Genomic DNA, 21,533 nt, shown 5'->3' on the forward strand with positions numbered 1-21,533 from the left:
AGTAAGTCTGGAAATCAGGTAGTGACCACACCTACCTTTTCAGTGTGTTGGGTTTTATTCTTCCCACTTTACAGGTAAGGAAACCAACTGCAAGTGTGATTAGTTGTCCTATTTACAGCTTCCCTTATGTAAGAAGATAGCTGCTCAGCTCATACTCTGAACACCCATCTTCTCCTGGCCAACCTGATGCTCAGAGAGTGTGGCCTCTGGAATCTGGTTGGGTTTAACTGTCTACCCTGCTTTTATTAGTTGTGTGGCCCTGGAAAAGTAACCCCTCCATGCTTCAACTTTCCCATCTGGAAAATGGGTAATACAGTGGTACCTGCCTTATAGGTTGTGGTGAAGATTAAATGAATGTCAGATCAGAACACCTGAAATTGCTGATAATTGATACATTTTTGACTGACACCAATGGCAGTTTTACATAGTTAACCTAATATGCAAAGTAGTACTAGATGGAGGATATGTAGTCCAGAAATGATGCCTACTGCTGTCGTTATCATTGTCACTGTCATTACCGTTATTGTCACTATTATAACTATTGATCATGCTGCTGCTAGTCCGCTATTATTATCGAGGGTAGTGTCTCCTAAGGCTGATGGTTCATGTTCCATGAGTCTTTGAGTCATGCAGCCAACCACCAATACTTTCTGTGTGATATTGCTTCTTACTGAGTCTGCAAAGAGTTTATAGAGCCCAGCTTTGGCTCTCATGGAGTGGACGTGCCCATGTGGTGTAACACATGAATGTGCAAAGCACAGAGGGAGAAGTTTGGTGGGAAGGAAGCATTGGCAGGATTTCCCAGCGGGGCCTACTGGGTGGGACTTTTAGGAGAATTAGGAGTTTGGGATGGGAAGAACATTCCTGGCACTGGTTGCAGCTTGTGCAAAGGCTTGGAAGGGGGATGGACAGATTTCAGGTGAGCCTAAAGTTCAGCTCTGGGATGGAGAGTGGGAAGCAGCCCATGGTGGCCCGGAATGGGTTCACAAATAACCCCCTTCCTTTCCCTCTAGAGGTGGCCTAGTGTGCCAGACATCCTTGAGGAACGAAGTCTAGAAGACCTCTCCCACCTCTGCCACCACCATGGCCGCCAGCACCATTATCATCGACCACGGGTCTGGCTTCCTGAAGTCTGGCCTGTCGGGGTGGAATGAACCCCAGATGGTCCTCCCGAGCATCGTGAACTACATCCCGTGCAGGGAGAATCCTGGCCCCAGCTATGCCCAGAGGCGCGTGAGTTTAGGCATCGACATTTACCGTCCTGACACCTTTAGCTACCCTATCCAGCGTGGCCGTGTCCTCAACTGGGAGGGTGTGGAGCACATCTGGTCAATTGTCCTGGATAAATTTAGGCAGGAACATGCAGACTCGCCTGTGATGATCACAGAGTCCCCTCTGAAGGAGCCTGTTTACCGACAGAAGACCCTGGAGGTAAGGCCATCTTGGGGCTGCCCTCACTGGGGAGTGGGGCACAGCCTGGCACTTTGTGTTCAGATATGATTGGGATCAGGAACTCTGCTTTCTAAGTAACTTCCCCATAAATGTTTCCTGAGTACCTAGTGTGTGCCTGGCCCTTGTGCTAGCCTAGGGGCTCCTCCTGCAGATGGACACACACCAGTTAAAATGCTCTGTGGAAAGGGCTCGACTGTGGGAGACACGATATTCGTTCATGGATTCTATCAGTGTTCACAGATCATACTCTGGCCTCAAAGAACTTAGGTTCTAGGGGAAGACTTGACCATGAATAAGTTGAAAACGAGGCATTCCTGAGAGGGATCAATTCTAGAAACAAAATGAAATGGCTTGATAGCTGACTGGTGGAAAGAAAGGGAGCCCCTTTGGAAAGGGTGATCAGGGAGGGCTTCTCTGAGGAGGTGATTTCAGCCAGTGAATTAAGGAGGGTGGCAAGAGGGACATGGGAAGGTGAGGTGGGCCTGTAAAGTCCTGGTGGTCTGTGGGGAGCACTTGAATTTTACTCTAAATCAAGGGTTGGCAAACTATAGTGGGCTCAATCTGGCCTGCCATTTATTTTTATAAATAAAGTTTTATTGGAACATAGCCATGACCACCATTTACATATGGTCTCTGGCTACTTTCATGGTGTAACAACAGCTGAGTACTTGTGACAGACTGTACTGCCTTGGTAAAACCTCAAAAATTTACTATTGCAGGTCTGCTAGATACAATAAATGATGCCTAGTTAGATTTGAATTTCAGATAAGCAACAAATTGTATTTTAGTACAAGCATGTTCCAAATATGGGACATAAATAATATGAAAACATTATTTGTTATTTATCTGAAAGTCAAATTTAACTAGGCATCCATGTTTTTATCTACTAAATCTGGCAACCTTGAATATCTAGTCCTTTATAAAAAATGCTCGCCAACCTGGTTCTAAATGAATAGGAAGAGCCTGGAGAGTTTCAGCAGGGGAGTCACATATGATTTTCTATTTGAAAAAGAGGACCTTGGCTTCTCTTTGGGAAATGGATGGCAGAGGGACAATATTCCAAGTGTGGGCATGGAGGGAGCTCCCTCCCACTGAGGGACAAGATGGGCCTGCCAGGGCCCAAGAGGAGGGGAAGCAGGCAGAGGCCACAGGACAGCCGGCTGCAGGCCTTCTGTACCTACGGGTCAGACACTTGGGGCTGCAGCCAGAGCTGGGGAGTTGGGGAGGTGGTGGGCATGCTCTGTAAAGTCTAGGGGGTGATAGGCAGGGGGAGAAAATCAGCCTAGGGACTTTACCAAACCCTAAGTGCCAGAATTCCAGTTTTGTTTTGGTGTCTGAAAAGTTTTCATTAAAAAAAATATCTTCACCTACGGAGAGTGAGGGGATTTTCTTCCGCTTCCCCTCCTGTCTCTTTCCAGTCTCCTCTCCTCCCTTCCCTCCTCTCCCCTCCCTCCCGTCCCTCCTGCCCTCCCCTCCCCTCTCCTCTCCTCCGGTTTCTTCTACTGTATTGGAGGCAGTGTGAATATGCTGCACTTGTTTCTCTTGTAACCTCTCCTTCCCTCTTCTAATGAAGTGGTTCAGGCTGCAGACCTGTCCCTTGGCTGGGGCCCGCAACTTGTCCCCACGCCGCTAACATCGCCAGGCATCTCCAGGCCATTTCTGCAGCCTGACAGCTCTTCCCATCCCTCCACCAAACAAGCTCCTGAGGGCAAATCAGACTCTTTCTAACCCCCTAGAGCCACTCCTTATTCCCCCAGAATGCACTCCAGGGGCTCTGGGCCCAGTGTCCTGAGGGCAGCCTGCCAGTCCCTTGAGCACACAGGCCTGTGCAATTTAGTTTTGAGAGCTGGCGTGTAGCACATCTTGGGGAAAATAGAAATGGACCAGGTGCCCTTGTTGGAGGAAAATGATGTGAGAGTCTGTCTTCTCCCTCCTTGCAGATTATGTTTGAGTTACTGAATGTCTCGTCCATTCTCTTGGCTGACCAGATGGAGATGTCCTTGTACGCTTCCGGCCTCCTGACAGGCACGGTGGTAGATTCTGGCTATGGCCTGAGCCGCGTGCAGCCCTTCCATCTGGGCCGCCCCTTGCAGCCCAGTGGGAAGACGCTGGAGTTTGCGGGCCAGGATCTCTCTGGCTATCTCTTCAAGAGCCTTTTCAAGGAAGATTGCAATCAACACAACCTGTTTCAGCTGGAAACGGTTGCCAGCACCCAGATGACCAAGTGCTACGTGCCTCAGAATTTGGGGGAGGCACTGGACTTGCGTCAGAACATGCCAAGTGGCTCTGATGAGAGCAACACCTATCTGCTCCCGGATGGCACCCCTGTGGAGCTGACCCCGTTGCAGCGGCTGGCTCCCGAGATGTTCTTCAACCCCCAGATGTTCGACCTGCAAGGGCCCAGCATCACTCAGGCTGCGGTGGATTCCATCAGGGCCTGCGAGGCCCCCATGCAGCCGCTGCTCGCCTCCCACATTGTGGCCTGTGGGGGGAACACCCTCTACCCGGGCTTCACAAAGCGCCTCTACAAGGAGTTGATCACTGATCACTTCTTCCCCTCCATGGCCACCATGTGGATGGGTTCCAACAGACACTTCAGTGTCTGGCTAGGAGCATCTGTGGTGGCGCATCTGTCTACTTACAAGTCTGAGTGGGTGACCAAAGCCGAGTATGAGGAGAGCCTGAGGCTGTGATCTGTCGGCTCGTTCCTGAGGCCTGGTCCCATCACAGGCATCCAGATGGATTCATTCCAGGGAAAGGGACTGGGCAGGAGTGGGGTTAGCTGGCTTTGGAATTCTGAAGTCATGAGGGAGTTTTTAGGTTCTAAGGTTTTATCTAGTTTCAAGAGTGGGATCCAACCCAGGGGAGGACTTGGTGTGCTCCCCGGAAGCCATCCAGGGAGCACCTTTCCAGGGATGGTCTGTCCCTGGGGTACAGGTGGCCCATGTCATCTCCATGCTGATAGCACTTAGTTTTCACTGGCATCTCTCCTGGGTTGTCCCAGTCTTCTTGATTGAGGAGGTTTTAATAAAGGCAAGAGAGAATGGGACCTTCTGCTAGGGGTCCCAGTTATTTTTGACTAGGGTCAGGGAGGGTGGGAATGGGGACAGTTGAAGTTTGTAGTCCTACATGTTCTTTCTGGCCAGGGAGGAACTGCTGCAGGTGGACCAGTGCCTTTTGGCCAGGGTCTTGTTTTATATTTGCAAATAAACAGCTTGTTTGGAACCAGCGCTGGCTCCTGTGATGAGTGGGGGAGCGGGTTCTGGGGAGACGCAGGGCGGGTGAGTGTGTGAGAATTGGGGAGGGGAAGGGGCAGCCTCTGAGGACCTCGGGGGCCTGTGAATGGTGGTTACCAACGGGCAGAGTAGATGAGGCCTGGAGCTTCCTGTTCTTCCTTTGCCACATTCTCTCCATTTATCCCAGATATCCCATTATTCTGTTAAAGTTTGAGTTTCTATGAGTGTAGTATTTATTTGATAAATATTTGAGAACCTACTATGTGCCAGGTACTATACTAGGCATTGGGAACTTGGAGGTGGAAAAGATAATGAGCTTTTCTGGTTTCAAGGAGATTCCAGTCTACTGTGGGGACACAAGCCTTAATCAAGGAAATCTGTTTTAGATGATGAAGAATGAAATGATCAAATGTAACAGGTCATGTGATCTGAAGAGGCATGATACCGATTTTCGGTGGGTAGGTAAGTGCCCTGTCCTTCCTTGGCACACTGTGGGGTTACCATTCCCAGACCCCTTGCAGTTAGCTAGGGCCATGTGACCATACCACAGGGTCTGGCCAGTTCAATGTGCATCTGACCCTTAAAATAGTCCAATTAGCCTGCAGGATGCAGAGGATCTAATGGGCAAGGTCAGAGCCACAAATGGAAAGAAGCTGAATGATTCCATTCATCCCCAACCCTACCCAAGACCTGCAACCTGCACTGCACTGGGACATGAAAAAGAATCTATGTGTTCAGCCACTGCCATTTGGGGGTTGTTTGTTATAGCAACTGTTTTACTTGCTCTGACTAATACAGAGAAAGAAGCCATAACTTACTATTTATTTAACAAATATTTTCTCTGCTAAGTGGCAAAAGGTGGGGTTCAAATCCAGTCTGGCTTCTCAACCAGACTGTGTTATATGTGTGTTACATGGCTGCTCTTGAAGGGGACTCTTGGTTGCCTAATATTAATTAGGAGCCCAAATACAGTAACTGTTTTAGTGGGTAGAAAACTGAAGCCCAAGGAACTCTGATTTTTCAGGGACAGGAGGAGGAATTTGGAGGCGAGAGTTCAGCTCACCTTGTCTTTGACACATGAGCAACAGGCTCTCAACCCCAAATTTAAGGAGTGGGTGCTTAGAATGAGGACTCTTTAGTGGAACAAGTGAGAACTGGCCTGGCCCAGGCCTCTGGGACTTGGCATCAGATTTGAGTTACAGGTTGGCCCTGTCATTAGCTAAGCTACCTTGGGCAAGCTGCTTAATCTCTCTTGAGTCGACCAGGTGTAAAATAGGGAGTAATATTTCCTCCTTTCAGAGATTTGGGGTTGAAGAAGAGCTAGGATGAGGAATGATAAGTCTCTTTGAAAACTGGAAAGTGCTATTGAAATATGAGAAGTGACTTTAAGTTCTGTAATTTGATATTGCTCTCCTATTAATCATGAGTATTAATAACAACAGCAGCCACTTAATCCTCGCAGGCGCACTGTCAAATGAATATTTGTCCCCATTTACAAATAAGAAAAATGAAGCTTAGCGTAGACTGATAAGGGATTTTTACAGGAATGGAGTCAGCATTCCTAGAAACCTGAACTAAAATTGGCTGAAACATATTGGGGTTTGCTTGTCTCAGGTAACAAGTAGGCAGCCCAGTGGAACAGTGGTATGTCTACATCATCAGTGATTCTGTCTTTCCTTTTTCCCCACTTTCAGTGTGTTGTTTCCTGGTCACACAATGACTGCAGCAGCTCTAGGCATCACACCTATATTCCCTGCAGGAAAAGGAAGGGTGAAAGAAGTGTGCCATCTGAGTCTATCTCTTTATATTAAGAAACCCTTACCCAGCAGACTTCTGTTTACCTCTTAACACTTAGAGGTGCCCGAAAGAAACAGAAGACACTTGGGCACTGCGTAAGCTGACCCACAGCATCTGTTCCTCGGCCGAAGAGGAATTTGAACCTAGGTCCCTCCATGCTAAACCTCACATTGTTACCCACAGTGCCAGACCACCTTCCCAGTTTGCAGGACCCTATTGGACCTCTTGGCCTGAGAAATGAAGACTTGTGATTTTTCCAGTTTCGAGTGAAAGCTGCTTTGGGTGGCAGTCAGGTGTCGACATACTGAGCAGTAATCTTTGTGCTCCAAACCAGTTCATTTGTGTGCTCCTGAGCCTTAGAAGCCAGAAGGAAGGACACTCAGATATGGGTATGAGGGGTAAGAGATGGGCAAGAGGTATTTTTTTCCCCCTTATTTAGCTCTGGGCAGCTGTTATCAGAACTCTTTTCCTCATTTTATTCCGAATGTAACATTTAACCTTGCTGTTCAAGCATCAAATCTGGCTGCCTGGTGTATAATTATGAACTTTTCTTCATTTTCTCTCCCCCCTCCCCCACCCCGAAAGCTTTTAAAACTCCGTCGCTGGGTACCGTCTCTCCCCTCCAACTCTCCAATTAAATTAAAAATAGCAGCTCCATGGGGCTGTGCAGGGCCATCAACCTAACGTGTTACTGCTGGCATGCCAGGCCTGGCAGGGTGGCAAATGGTGCCCGGAAGATGCCTGCCGACTCTGGCAAGGCCTGGCAGCTGCTCAGAGCTGGGGAAACTCATCCTCCACGAGGGGTCTGGGGCTGCCTGCCAGGAGCAGCCAGGTGCAGGGGGGTGGGAGGCAGGGTCTTGGCAGCTGGGGAGGGGGGATGAGCGGGGCTCGTGGAGGGGACAAAGAGAGGGGCCCCTAGGTGGGCTATTTCCAGCTGTGAGGGCACAGTCCTGCCAGTTGCTGTTGCCAACACTGGGGCTTGACACCTCTGTGTCTGGGTTTGAGTGGCATGTAGATGCCCAAGTTCCCTGAGATAACCCTGGTAGAAGCTTTAGGTTCTGCTGACGCTGAGAACAAAGTTGGTGTAACCACCGGTGCCCCCCTGGCTCTAGAAGAGCTTTCCATTGCCTCTCTCACATCTGGGCCTCCTTTCTTTCAAGAGGCAAATGGTGAAATGCACAAGGGTTCAGACTCTGAGGCCAGACTGTCTGGATAGCACCCTTGTTGTGCTGTTGTCTGGCACTGTTGCCCTGGGGGAAGTTACTTAACCTCCCAGGCCTATGTTCCCATCTGTAAACTGGACCTAATGATGCCATCCTCTGGGTGGTTTTGATGATTACCATATGGTTGTGTTGAGCTGACATATATACTTAGCAAGTGCCACACAAATAAGGGTTAGCTATTATTATTTCTGTATACACCAGCCTCTATCAGTCAACTCCTTAGGCGAAAACCTGACTCTTCTGTTTATTTTTACCTGCTCACATGCAGGTCAGAGTGATACAAAATAGATCAAACATCATAAAGTGCAAGCTTACTTTCCAAGAAGCATTGCAGGGTGATTTCTTTCCTTGTCTGAAGATGGAGCAGAATCACATTCTGTACACAGAAGTATCACAGGGATGGAGAGTGACTGGTTCTAGAGAGAGGTGGTCAGCCACTGGGGTCTTCTGTAGGAAATGATGCTTAATGACTCTTGCCAGAGGTGTAGGACTTAGCACATGTTGCTCTTCTTGTTTGAGATGCTTGTCCCTGCTGCCTGCCCCATAGCTGCCCTTGGCAACCTGGTTTGGGGAGTTAAATAAATGGGGCATTTAGAATGGCTGGAGAATGGTAGCAGTAGGGAGTGGGGACAGGTGAAGGTGGAGGTGGGTGGGCCAGCTCTTGAAGGACCCTGAGTGCCACACCAAGAAGTGAAGACTTCTTCCTGAGGGTGATGGGGAGGCTCTCAGAATTGTAAGCAGATACATGACACCACCTGAAAAAATGGAGCTCTGGGTGTAACTTAGAGAATGGGCGAGAGAGGGACCAGACCGGAGCAATTACAGAAGCCATGAAAACATGCATTCCACTGGAACCTGGGCTAAAATAAAGGGTCTGTATTGTCTGGGACCTTGTTCCTCTCTGATGCCTCAGATTGGGAATTTGGGTTGGTGGTATTTGAGGGTTGTGATGGGTCTGAGGGATCAATAGATCTTCCTTATTATCTGGCAGCTATCTAGTAGCTGTCAATCTTACCGCACATTGGCCTGAATGGTGGCAGGACAGGCAGCCCAGAGTGTGGGACTTGGGAGCAGTGGCCTCCAAGGTGAGAAAGTGAGATGAAACTGTGCTGAGGGCAAGACGCGCCCTGCCCCAGCTGGGAGTCCGCTTGGCTTCGTGAGCTCCTCCTTTCAGCACTGAGAGTCTCGGACAGCTCCCAGGCTGCCTGTTCACATCTCCTGTTCCAAGTACTCAAACCCTGGCTGACAAGAAGGAGCTTCGGTGTGGGAATCAGACACCCGGGCTTGTATCTCTGTTCCCTCCTTGCATGTTGTCTTGCCCGGGGCCAAGAACTGCCCCTCTCTGGCTCTGTTGCCTCATCTGTAAAGAGATGATAACAGTATCTACCTCACAAGGCTGATAAGGGGCTTAAAGTCATTTATCCATTCAATTAATATTTATTAGACACCTATCCTGTGCTGAGCCCTTTTCTAGGCTCTGCTAAATTGAGGAATGTTTATAAAGGGGTTTAGCACAGTGCCTGGCACATAGTACATGCTCAATAGTTTTCTCCCTGAGTCACTGGTTTGTGACAAAAGGGTTTAGAGGCCCCAGGACCGATCAAGCACAGGCAGATGTCACAAAGCATGGGCCTCCAGGCTCTATGGTCCCCATGCATGCTGCCAGCAAAGATTCCTTTTGTCCTGTCCCTTTGATGAACCCTTCAGGTGTTAGGATCTTGATGTACAGCCAGTCTCAGGGATCTTCGGCAGTGTAAAGAGGTCCTAAAGTCAGAAAGTGAGAGACGGGTCCCACATTTTTCTTTAATTAAGACTGAGTTCACTGGACTTGCCCAAATGCAGGCCACTTCTACTGACCCTCAGTTCTGTGACCTGCCCGCGCCAAGGTTATTTCCTCCCTACCAAGGGGAGGGTGATGCTTAACCGGAGAAGGATGACATGGATAGGGTTGAAGACACAGATTCATTTCAACAAGCCTCACTGACCCCAGGCTGGGTGCTTGGTGCTGCCCGGGACAGACCTGATTCCCACTGCCCAGGACTTGAGGGGTGGGCAGGATCCCAGTGAGATGGGGAGCAGGTGAGAGCCACCTCCTCTGTAGCTCTGGGTTGTGGGGGTTCTCATCGTCACCCAGCTTTCTGCACCAGCAAACCAGGCTCCTGGAGAGGATGAGGGAGCCGGGCAGCACTGTTCCCACTGGAGACATTCGGCTGGGGGAGGGGGTTGGCCAAAATCTGTGTTTAATTTCTCCTGGGTCTCCATTATAAATTCCATAACTCTACCAGTCAAAACATGACTAATTCCTGGGACTGCAGCCCCCACCTGGGAGTAAAAAGCCCTGTGCTGTATTTTCTGCCTTTTTATCACCACTAATAAAGCCTTGGCAGTTGGAATTTAGCTGCCGTGGGTGGTTTTCTTATACATGTGGGCTTTCCCCTCTCTCCCCTGGCAGGGTCGCTATAGAATAAATGGTTGCTTGCTGGGCTGGCTTTCTACCAGCTTTCTAATATTCCCAGCCTGAAAACTGTGGGTTTGGGGGCAGTTTGCTGAGAAGGGGCCACAGTGTTCAGGGTTAATTGGGCCTTTGATGATTCTGACAAGTGCAGGACGCTGTGTGATTTATGGAGAAAAGAATGGGTTCATTGAAAGTAAATAGAGCAAAATTGTAGGTGTGATGTTTAACCTGCTGAAGGGAACGTGACTCACGATGCATTCCCTCGTGCAGCCAGCTTACCAGCCACTGGGAGAGGGACTGTGCAGGCAGTGGACCTATGTGGGAACCACTGCTTCGCCCCTGCTACTTGTGCAACCCTGGGTGAGTTCCTTAGCCTTTCTGAGCCTCAGTTTCCTCATCTGTAAAACGGTTCTGACGAGCCATCCATCCTGTCTCTGCTACAGGGTTTGCTGTGAGTGTGCACTTAGCAATGTGCCTGGCCTGTCAGAAAGAGGCCATCTGAGGTTGGGGGAAAAATCCGTATGGTCTCATCATTTTATCTAACATCTTAGTCATTACATATTCATTAAAAAAGGTCCCGGAGGGCCTTGCTATGGTATTAGTTGTCTTTGCAATAAGCAACCAATTTGGCTCTCCTCCCTCTAAAAATACTGCCTGTTTCCAACCAGCTGGCCCTCTCCCTGGAGCCGAGGTGGACTCACTGCAGGTGGGAAATGGTGGTCTGGTGGGGCCTTTGGGGCAGGGAGTTGTTGGCGGGCATATGGATGGAGCAGGTGGGTGTTGAGGGCTGGCCCTGTCTCAGAAAAGCATGGGACAGTGGGGTCAGCGGCCAAGGGTTATGAGCTGGTGAGAGGTCTGAGATAGTGGGTGGTGGGCCCTGGGAGGGGCCGCCCAGTGAGCAAGGAATTGTAAAGGTCTGAAGGAGCAGTTATAGAGACCAGAGTTTCAGCCCCGGTTCTGTCACTTTCTAGCTGTGTGCCCTTAGGCTGATTATTTAGCCTCACCGAGCTTCAAATCTTCATCTGTTCACTGGTCATAACGGTACCTACCTCACGGTGTGTAAAGGGTTATGTGAGCTGCTGTAAGAAAAATGCTTAGCTCAGCATCTGGCACTTAGTAAATGTGCAATAAGTGTTAGCTGCTATTATTATTGTCACTGGGACTGCAGTATTTATTATTAAATTCGGGGAGGCGGGGGTGTTGGCAGAAACAGCCGTAGCTGTTGTTCTGAGGTCAGTGGCCATGCAGAGCTCCAAGTTGGCTGACCACAGCAGCCCCATGCCAGACATAGACGGACCCTCAGGGAGTCTGCCTCTCACACCAGTTGCACAGCACCTCTTACACCAGGCTCAGCAGAGCTGGCCTCTCCTCCAAGCTGCCTCCTTTCTGGCTCACACCTGCCTTGCGGTGGTTAATCGTTTTGATGTGAAGAGCCTCTTTTCTTCTTGCTTCTTCGGGATTAGAGTCAACAGACAGAATGTCCATGTCAGCCAAGGACCCCTCTGAGCAAAACTGTTGACCTGGTGGCCAAGACGTGGAAAGTCAGGTTCACCTTGGGTAAATCCGAGTATCAACAAATAATCTTCCTGTTGTCTCTGACTTCAACATATGTCCAGAAGCAACCACTTCTCACCCAGTCTACAGTCACCACTGCAGGCCCTCACCTTCCACCCGGGTTCCTGCGAGGACCTCCCACCTGCCCACCTGCTTCCAGCTCTGCCCCCCATGCAGTTTATTCTCAAGGACATGCTCCCCGAGGTGAGCCTGTTCAATGTGGCATCACATCACACCCTGCTTAAAAGCCCTCCATTGGCTCCCATCTCACTCAAAGTGAATGCCGAAGTCCACGCAGCGTCCTACAAGGCCCTGTTTGGGGTGGCTCCTGCCCCTCTGACTTCTCTCCTTCCTTCCTGCCCTCCAGCCCCACATCCTCCCAACAGGGGCCCTCGATCTTGCCACGTGTGCACCTGCCCTGATTTGCTCTTGCTGAACACCTTCCCCAGACATCTGCTGACTCTTCTCGATTACCACTTTGTGGAATTCCTTAACCTCTGCCCCCACACCTCCTCTCTTGCCTCTCCCTGCTTTATTTTTTAAAATATAACTTTGTCTTCCCACTAGAATGTAAGCTCCCTGAAGGCAGGTCTTTGTGTTCTGTTGACTGCTGAATCCCTAGTGCCTAGAACAGTGCTAGCACAGGTAGTATATAATAATATATATATTATATATAATAGTAGATATCATACAATAAATGTTTGCTGAATGAATGACTGATTGACCCTTCCTTCCCTGGAAGTAGGTCTGTAATCAACACAGAAACTTGGCAGCCAGCTCTTTCTTCTCTCCTGAGGACCAAGCAAAAAGTGTGGCTCCAACATCCAGCAGGCTGCATTTAGATGAGCTGCTTGCAGAATTTACTGACTTTGAGTTAAATAGTGGCATAGTCTTGTGAGTACCTTTATTGAATTGACCTTCATGGAGGTTTGAAGGCCTCTCACCTGCAGGATTATGTATTTAGGTAGCTGCTTGATAGAACTTTCTGTTGTGGGAAAATGAGTCTGATTATAGAGATAAGGAAGAAACTCAGAGAGGTGACAGGATACCCGCATGGTTGTCCACTTATTATTAGCGGAACAAGGTCCAAGTCAGGTAACCTTATTTGACAACCCTCGTTGCCAGGACCTACCACGTCTTAGGAACTGGAGATTCACAGGAGAAATTTGAGGGGCTTGCTGTCTAAACCCTTGATATTAACCAGCTGAGGTCCCATCCCAAATTCCACCATTTAAGGCTCTGTCAGCCTTCCTCCTAAATGGTGGAATGTTCCAGGCACACCCTCCATCTGAGTGTCCCCACTGCATTCCCCCACCTCACTACCTCCATGCCTTCTGTTGGCTCAAAACACTATCACCTGCCCACCCCAATCTGCATCCCTGTACCTTGCAGGTAATGAGTTGGGGGCATCATTTTTATGTCTCAGCAATTTTAAGGCAGCTGAACTTTATATCTCTCAACTCCGCTGTGGTAACTGGAGTCCAGGGAACTTATCTCAGCATCCTGGGACAACAGAAACACTAGGAGGCCTGAGATGTGTTGATGGATGGGAGCCCCAGGTTCCAAGCTGGGTTCCCTGTGAGCCCCAGTGTTCTCATTTATAAATGAGGATCAGAAAACACACCTCCTCATCACTGGGATGATACTATGAGCTGTAGCATGAGAGGGCCCACCACAGCCCTGCCCTTCTGCAGATGCTCAGGTGCAAGGCGCATACCGTGGTGGTTAAAGCCGTGCTCATTTTGGAGCCAGAGGCCTGGGCTTAAATCCTGACTCTGTTCCTCTCCAGCACTGTGACCTTGGGTAAGTCATTTGACCTTCCTCTGCCTCACTGCAAGCTGGGGTTAATACCTTCCTGGGGGTCTTACAGGAAGTGCCTAGTGAGAGCCTCTGGGGAGCCCACAGCACAGATGTCTTTTTGGAATAAGCCTGTTGTCTCACTATTGTTACAGGTGAGGTAGCGTCTCTTCCAGATCCCTAATTTACAGATGGGGAAACTGAGGCCCAGAGAGGTGGAGCAGAGATGTGTGTTGCTGACTGCCAGGCCTGCCCTGTCCTCAATTCCACTGTCACTGTGTCTATTCTGTCCTCCCAGGGCTGGAGGCACGGTGGGGACTCTGTGACAGCATCCCACCTGCCCCAGGAGTGACACCGCTGAGGGGGGCCTGGGGGACCTGAACCTGATACATCTGTCTGATCCCCACTTGGGAGACTCAGATTCTGGCTCCATGAAGCCTGCTTCTTTCTCCAGAAATGAGAAAAAAATGTCGTGGATACGCCTTGTGCCGCAGCCACCCCTAATCAGCAAACCCTGCAATTCTCTGAAAGAGAGAAGGGGAAAAAAATGGCTACGCAGTCTGGCCGACTCCCGGCCCAAGATTTAGTGACAGGAGCTGTAGTGAGGTCTCACATTACTGAGCCTTCATTACTTTTACAAAATACGTTCCGGTGGGTTCATCCACAGCTGTAAAGTGCCATCATAAATAATTAAACTCCAGTTGTCAAGGGGGCTGAGAGGGGTTTGGGGAAACTGCCCCACCATGCAAGGAGCCCATGCTGGCAGACGGGGCTTTTGGGACCTTGGGCCAAGCACTTCCTCTCGCAGGCCTCGGCTTCCTCATGTGCAGATGAGGACGTTGGAGCAGGTGGTCTCTAAAGTCCCGCCAGCTCTGACAGTCCCTGACACTCAGCTCCAGTGAGCACGCATGCTGGGGAAGACAGTTCCAGGCCTCCCAGCCCTGCTGCCTTCTATGCATCCTTCCATTTACTCAGGTTCCAAGCACTCTGTCAGCCCCTTGGAAAGCAGATGGTCACGCCTCAGCTCTTTGGGCTCTTCACAGTCCAGTAGAGAAAACCATCCGGGTAACTGAATGTAACACCGGGGAAGCCCAGAGCCCTGTGCCAGTGCACGGAGGGCCCAGGAAGGCTTCCCAGAGGAGGTGCTGTTGGGTCCAGCCTGAGAGAATGGGTAGGAGTTAGACAAGGGAGCGCATTCAAGGCTGAGGGAACTGCCTGTGTAAAGGTGTGGAGGCGAGCCCGCAGTCAGAAGGCGGCTGGCTGCTGGTTCCATCAGCAGCAGAGGGTTAGGAGGGCTGATGGGTGATCAGAGAGCACCTGGGGGCCTTGAATGCCTGGCTGAGGAGTGTGTCTTTATCTTGAAGGCAGTGGAGTGGCCATGAGATGCACAGTCTTGGCAAAGCCTAGTTGGAGTGTAGGTACGTTTGACCCCTTCCCAGGTCTGCTCTCCCCTGGGGTGTCCGTCTCTTGGATTCAGCAGAACTTGGGGGAGTATACTGGTCTGCTCAGCTGCCATATCAAAGGACCACAGACTGGGTGTCTTACACAAACAACAGACACTGATTTCCTCAGCGTTCTGGGGGCTGGAAGCCCAGGACCAAGGGGTCAGCAGGGTTGGGTCCTCTGAGGCTTTGCTGCTTGGTTTGTGGATGGCACCTTCTCTCGGTGTCCTCCGGGCCTTTCCTCTGCCCATACCCCCTGGTCTGTGTGTCCTAATCTCCCCTTCTTATAGGGACACCAGTCAGATTGGACCAGAGCTCATCCTAGTGACCGCACTTAGCTTAGTCACCCACACCTGCACCTCCCCTGACTGGCCTGTGGGCTTCTGCACCTGCCCTCTGCCTTCTGATGTCTCCAGTTGCTTCCTGCTGAGGAACTCTCCTGATCAGCTCCTCCCTCCCTCTGTGGCCCACATCCAGTCCCTGGGAGACACTTTGCCCTGAGAGATACCAGGTTTTAGCTGTCCCCTTCCACACATCAGCACCTTAACTTCTCCTGGGTGAGTCCCGCATCACTACTGTGTGCCCCCACCACCCCAGCACGCAGAGGGCTCCTATCTTACTCACCAAGTGGTCTTGCTGAGGCCCCTCTCCCTGGGCTTGAGAGCAGGAAAGTCACCCCACCCTTCTCTGCAGGTAGTGGGTACTCTCAGAAGGCCAACAGCTCTCCCCAAAACCCTCCTCCCCATCTCCGGTCCCCTCTTGGCCTTCCCTACCTCTTTTAAGGCAGAGGTGGGTAATAAGCTAAGGATGGTGAGACCAGTTTTTACCCCCTCCTTTACAATTCCTCCTTGGGTGGTCTCACACCTCATCTTGAAACACAGGTGTGGTTGGCATTTATTGTCTTTGAGCCTCATCCAAAACTGAGACCCAAATTGTTCCATGTTAACATCCAGTTAGTCTCAGACACATTGCAAGCATTCCCACCTCAGGACCTTCGCACATGCTGCTCCCTCTTCCTCTGCCTAAATATCTTGTCCCAGATCCCCACATGGCTGGGACCTCATGTAATGACTGCAGGTATTTCACCTTGTCATGTGCTTCTCCTCCCCAGCTAGTCATGCGATCAAATCCTCCTGCTCTTTTCCCTTCCATAACATACTCATCAAGATCTGAAATTATTTGTTCCTTGTTTATTGTTTGTCTCCACTCAGACAATCCCTTCCTCCACTGACCTTAGCCCATTAGCTCCTAGAGACTCAGCCTGTCTGTTCACTGTAACCTTTTGATGGTTGATGGTGGTGCCTGGCACAAGGCTGAGACTCAGTAAGGATGTGTTAGGTGAGCTTCATCCCTCTGACCAATCAGTGTAAGAGAGCCACAATCGAGCAGGGTTTTATTAAGACATTGGAACATCTCAAAGGGGCTGAGGTAACAGGGACCGCAGAGCTCTGTCCATCTGTTTGATGCAGGTGGCAAAGATGTATCTCTGGTCAGGATGGCACAGGCCAGCCATTCCCTGGGGTCTCTCCTACAGTGATGAGTCGAGAGCTGGATGTCAGATGTTCAGACCCCAAAAGGGAACCCAAGGGCCAGGGGAGATGGGTATGAATACCGAAATAGGAAGCAGCAGGCAGATGGCCTGGGTGGTACCAGTGAGATGCTGACAGCTTCCCCGGCCTAGGTGGAGGCCACACAGGGTCCAAGACTGCCCAGGAGTGACAGGAGGCCCAGCTACGAGTGGGACTGGCTGGGGGTGGGGAGAAGCGGGACTTCACCCATGGGAGAGCCTGCCGAAACAGTGGGCTGGACCAGGGGAGAGGCTGATGAGACTGGGGCTGGGCTAGTAGGCAGGGAGGTGGGCACACAGACCCCTGGGCAGGCGGGAGTTCTGGCAGAGGAAGCCAGTCTGGACTTGGGAAGAATTTGAGACACAGCTCCTCCGGGGCTAAGGCCCTGGTCTCAGCTTCCCTTGGCCGGCTTGGCTTCAATCCATGTGGAAGGAGTGGCCTAGAGGCCTGGGCCATGCCCGACCTGAAGCTCACAGACATTTTTTTTTTGTCCTAATCTTGATGAGATCAGAACTTTTAAGTGAGGCCATTTACCTGGTGGCAACCAGGGCAGCTGTGCACCTACTATGTGCTGGGTGCTGCCCTAGCCACCCACTGGCAGGGAGGTGAGGCAGGTTCGTAGGTGTGGGTGCCTCCCTGGGGGTGTCTGACTTTAACATGCAGATGTTCCCCAGGCCCACCAAACTCAGCTCTCACCTGGGACAAGTCCGATATGCCTGGGGAGTCGGCACTCCAGGAGGGACCCTCAGCAGTGGGGATTTGGGCTGATGGACAAGCCTAGCTTCCTCGCCTGTCCCTGGTGGGTGAGTGGGTAGGGTTCTGAGCTGTCTGCACACCGTTTCTCAGAGGGTCCCAGCAGGACTAGGCCTCAGTTGTCTGCAGTGCTCTCTGCTCCATACTCACCCTTCAGCCACCCTTCCTTCCTTCCCTCACTTCCCAACTCCCTTGCTGTGCATGTGGTGTCCAGGCCTCACCTCCTTCCTAACTGACTTGGGCGCAAATCCTTGTCTGCTTTGGGGGAAACCCAAACTAAGAAAGGTGGTTGGCAGAATAGAAGAAGAAGAAGGGGTGTTTTGTTTTTCTTGTAGAGAAATCGAGTTCAGAGAGGTCAAGAGCTTCCCCCACATCACCCAGCTGGAAAGGGGAGGAGTCTGGCTCAGAACCCACATGGTTTTGGCCCATGAGGTCCTGTCTGGTAATGTGGGGAGAGGAAATGGAGCTGGGCCTCTGGAGTCGAAGTCTTACTGAGGTTTGGTTTAAAGGGCAGCAAAAGGGCTTTGGGGATGAAGCCCAGCTTGGCATCCAGAAGATTCTGCAAAGGGCAGAATTTAGGAGAGACATCAATGGATGACCCCAAATCTGAGCGGGGGGATCCTGTGCGGAAGGGGCTGAGGGGTTAACACCATGCATGTTAATGTGAGGAGAGTCAGGCCCCAGGCATCCAGCCACACGGGAGCGCAGCTGGCTCAGAGTGGGAGGGCGCCCCAGTGAGAACCCCGCAGGTGGGGGCGCAGAATGGAAAACCAGACCGGAGGGGAAGAGGCTGCAAGCCAAGCCCCGGCACAGATGGTGCGATTACAGGATTGGACAGCTCCTCTGCAGAAGACGCTGCTGCTTGAGAAAAGGAAACAGTTCTGCGGGGGGTCTTCTCTCTATTTTAAAAGCAGCCGGCAGTGTATAATTCCTTCAAGTGAATTGTATACTTAAGTGCTTAGGGTGGGGATGAAGCTGCTACTTGTTTCCATGTGGAAATTAGGAAGATGCTGGGCCCTTGTATCTGGAGCGCCTGCTGGGGCGGGAGGTGGGGCGCTCAGCCCCGGCTGGGGCAGGCAGGGCCAGATGGCATCCCGGGTATTGTCTTCTAAGGCAGGATGGGTCCGCCCCTTGCCCTCCCCTGAGATGGCGGTGCCTGACCTCAAAGACCAGGTCAGGGTGGAGAATTCAAGGGCGTGTGGTCCACTCTCCCCCATCCCAGCAGGGGAGAGGCTTCCAGGTGTCTTCAGGGCGCAGGCCTGTCCTCACTGCCCCTGTGTCTGCAAGGAACAGCAGGATCTGCAAGCATTTGTGGAGCTGCAAGAGGGCAGGAGCTGCATCTGGCTTGTTCAGGAGGCATACAGCATGTGCTCAATAAATATGAGTTGCCTGAATGTGGGTAAGAGAAGGGGAATAGTAAGGATCACTGATCAGGCAGTAATTCAAGCTCCATCGCCTTTTGGGCACACTATTTAGATGTTTGGATCCCTGGTTTGGTTCCTTTGCATGTGGAATGGTGAGAACTGTGCTTACCTAGGGGACTTAAGGAGAGTCACGGAGGTGGCGGCCTGCAGACTGCTGGGCCAGCGCTCGGCACATGGCAGGTGTTCAGGAGACCTGTGTCCCCTTGATTTTCTCAGCCCTACTTCCATTATGTGGCCTACAGGTCAGGACGAAGAGTGGGGAATTGGCCACAGGGGGCCATGGGGAGTCCTTAGTTCTCCTCTGAGCGACTCCCCTTTTCTATGCCCTATACCTCCCAACTCCCACCACAGGTCCAGACTCCATGGGCAGGCAGAGGACGCAGGAGCCCAGTCGTGGAGGAGTGAGGCCTGGTCCCACCTTTCTAAACCTGCCTGCTTTGAAAAAGGCTGGGTCTGGGTCTACCAAGGGCAGGAGGGGGGTGGGAAGCTCTGGAGACCTCCCCAACTTTGTCCATTTCCACAATTTGTCATTCTTTTCCAGAGCCCAGGACAGACAGGTGAGAGGTAATTCCAGGAAAGCTAGTTGGCTGGCTGCTGTCGTGTGTGTGTGTGTGTGTGTGTGTGTGTGTGTGTGTGTGTGTGTGTGTGTGTGTGTGTGTGTGTGTGTGTGTGTGTGTGTGTGTGTGTCCTTCTCTGGGGCCATCGACTCTCTATCTCCCTGGGTGCCCCCTACTCCACATCTGGATGTTTGTGTGCACAGAACGGCACTTGGCTGCTTGGAAACAAGCCGTTGTCCCAGCCCTTGTCTACCTTCCTCCCTCCAAGCTCTGGCCAGACCAGCCCCCTGGAGGAAGGGCCCCCAGCTCAAGCAGCCCCGAGTTGAGTGGACCCTGGTCACCTACTGACCCTCAACAAACCCCTCCCTCAGGCCTCTCCTGGCCTTGAACTTCAGGCCTGCCCCCCAGTTTCCCTGGACAGCTGGGTCTGTCTGGGAGGTGTGTGTGGGGGTATCATGAAGCCTGAACACCAGCATATCTGGGGGATTTTATACCCATGGTAGTCACCAATGCCAAATGGTCTCCCCAAGGGCCCAGAAAATGCAGTGTGATTTCCACCCCAGCCAGGGCCTTGGCCCATGTGATAAAACACCTGTGGTTAAACAGTGAGCTGCTCTTGATAGCTGAGACAGCTGCCCTGGGTAGAGGTGGGCAGGCTTGAGGTGGGGACAACTCTGTCCCTTTATGGAACATTCTGGGCTCACAGATCTCCCCCTATGAGAGAATGCTGCACCCTCAGATGAAATGCTCCAGACTGAGGAGGTGTGGGGACATTTACAGCACTTGGAGGCCCATGTCCAAGATCTGTCTCTGCTCCTGTGATCCTGATAAAGTCCTTTAATGGGCCTGAGCCTCAGTTTCTCAACCTCTATACTGGGAGTGTTGGACCAGATTCACACACACACACACACACACAGAAGTTGACTAATTGGCTCATATAACGGTGGGCTGTCAAATCTAAAATTTGTAGGGCAAGGCTAGAAGGCCAGAAATTCAGGAAAAAGTTAACGTTGCAGCTTTGAGTCTGAAATCCACAGAACTTGCCAGCAGGTTAGAAACTCAGGCAACGATTCTGTGTTGCATTCTTGAGGCAGAACTGCTTCCTCCAGAAACCTCAGTCTTTAGCTCTTAAAGCTTTTCAGCTGATTAGATGAGGCCCACCTGCATTATGGCGCATAATCTGCTTTACTCCAAGTCTACTGATTTAAATGTTACTCTCATGTAAAACAATACCTTCACAGCAATGCCTAGACTGGTGTTTGACCAAACAGCTAGACACCATAGCCTAGCCAGTTGACACACAAAATTAACCATCCCAGACCAGATGATTCCAAGGTGATATGGACTGGGTTGGGAGCACGTGCTCTGGGCCTCTTGGACTCAGCATGTTCTATTTCTCAGGCATGAAGTGGGTGTTTATGATCAAGGGGGATGGTTCCCCATGAGCATGGTAGCTCCATGAGGTGGGGTTCACTCTGTAGCACCCAGCACCAGGCACACAGTAGGCGCTCCATAGATTTTTGTGGAATCCATCCACGGGGTTCCACAAGAGCAGGGACTTTTGTCTGTTTTATTCATAACCTGCTATGTCCATATTAGGTTCTCAACAGATGTTTCTGGAATGAATGAATGACTGCATCTGGGATGTCTTCGCAGTTGAGATGTCTAGCCAGGTGGATTTCTGGTCCTTCCTTTACTCCAAGGAACCGGACAGGTCCCCTGGCCTGAGTCTACAGCCCCTCTTCTGATTGTCCCGGGATGCCTCGCCCCTTGTCCCCCACCTCTGCCCAGCCAAGTCCGACGGGCCCTCTGTGGTCAGCAATGCCCCAGCTCCCCCGGGAACCCCTGCTCCTAGCCAGTCCCACCGCATCCAGCCTGCTTCCCCTCTGTCTTCCAGCTGCTGCAGCAGGCGGGTGAAATAACTGCTCCAGACTTGGGTGCCCGGGCCTACTGAGAGGCCTCGGAAGGCTGAGTAGGAAGGGACCTCGGAGATCACCGAGTCCAGCCTCCTCATTTTTAAACGGGGAGACCAAAGCCTAGAGAGGGAGTGTACCACGTGTGAGTCATAGGTATGGCAGTGTCAGAAGGGGACTGGACTCCTGACATTTCAGTCCCCCCCTGTCGATTGCACCTTCTGAAGACCTCTCAGCTGAGACTTCTCTCCTTGCCCACCTTGATCCTTGTCCAAGCTCCTATCACCTCTCACTAGGAGGCTGCAGGGCCTCCTGACCGGCCTTCCACCCCTTCCGCCCTGGCTTCCTGACAGCAGTAATCC

The 21,533-nt window shown here is 51.3% G+C and overlaps 1 protein-coding gene across 1 annotated transcript; it reads left to right on the top strand.

Moving 5' to 3' along the window:
• Window positions 1-1,083: 1,083 nt before the first annotated feature.
• ACTL8 (actin like 8) lies at window positions 1,084-4,145 on the top strand. Its single transcript, XM_036914274.2, has 2 exons — window positions 1,084-1,431; window positions 3,393-4,145. Exons 1-2 carry the CDS (start codon window positions 1,084-1,086, stop codon window positions 4,143-4,145), a joined length of 1,101 nt encoding a protein of 366 aa, XP_036770169.1.
• The last annotated feature ends 17,388 nt before the right edge of the window (window positions 4,146-21,533 follow it).

This window comes from Manis pentadactyla, chromosome 4 (assembly GCF_030020395.1).
Source record: "Manis pentadactyla isolate mManPen7 chromosome 4, mManPen7.hap1, whole genome shotgun sequence".
Lineage (NCBI taxonomy): Eukaryota > Metazoa > Chordata > Mammalia > Pholidota > Manidae > Manis > Manis pentadactyla.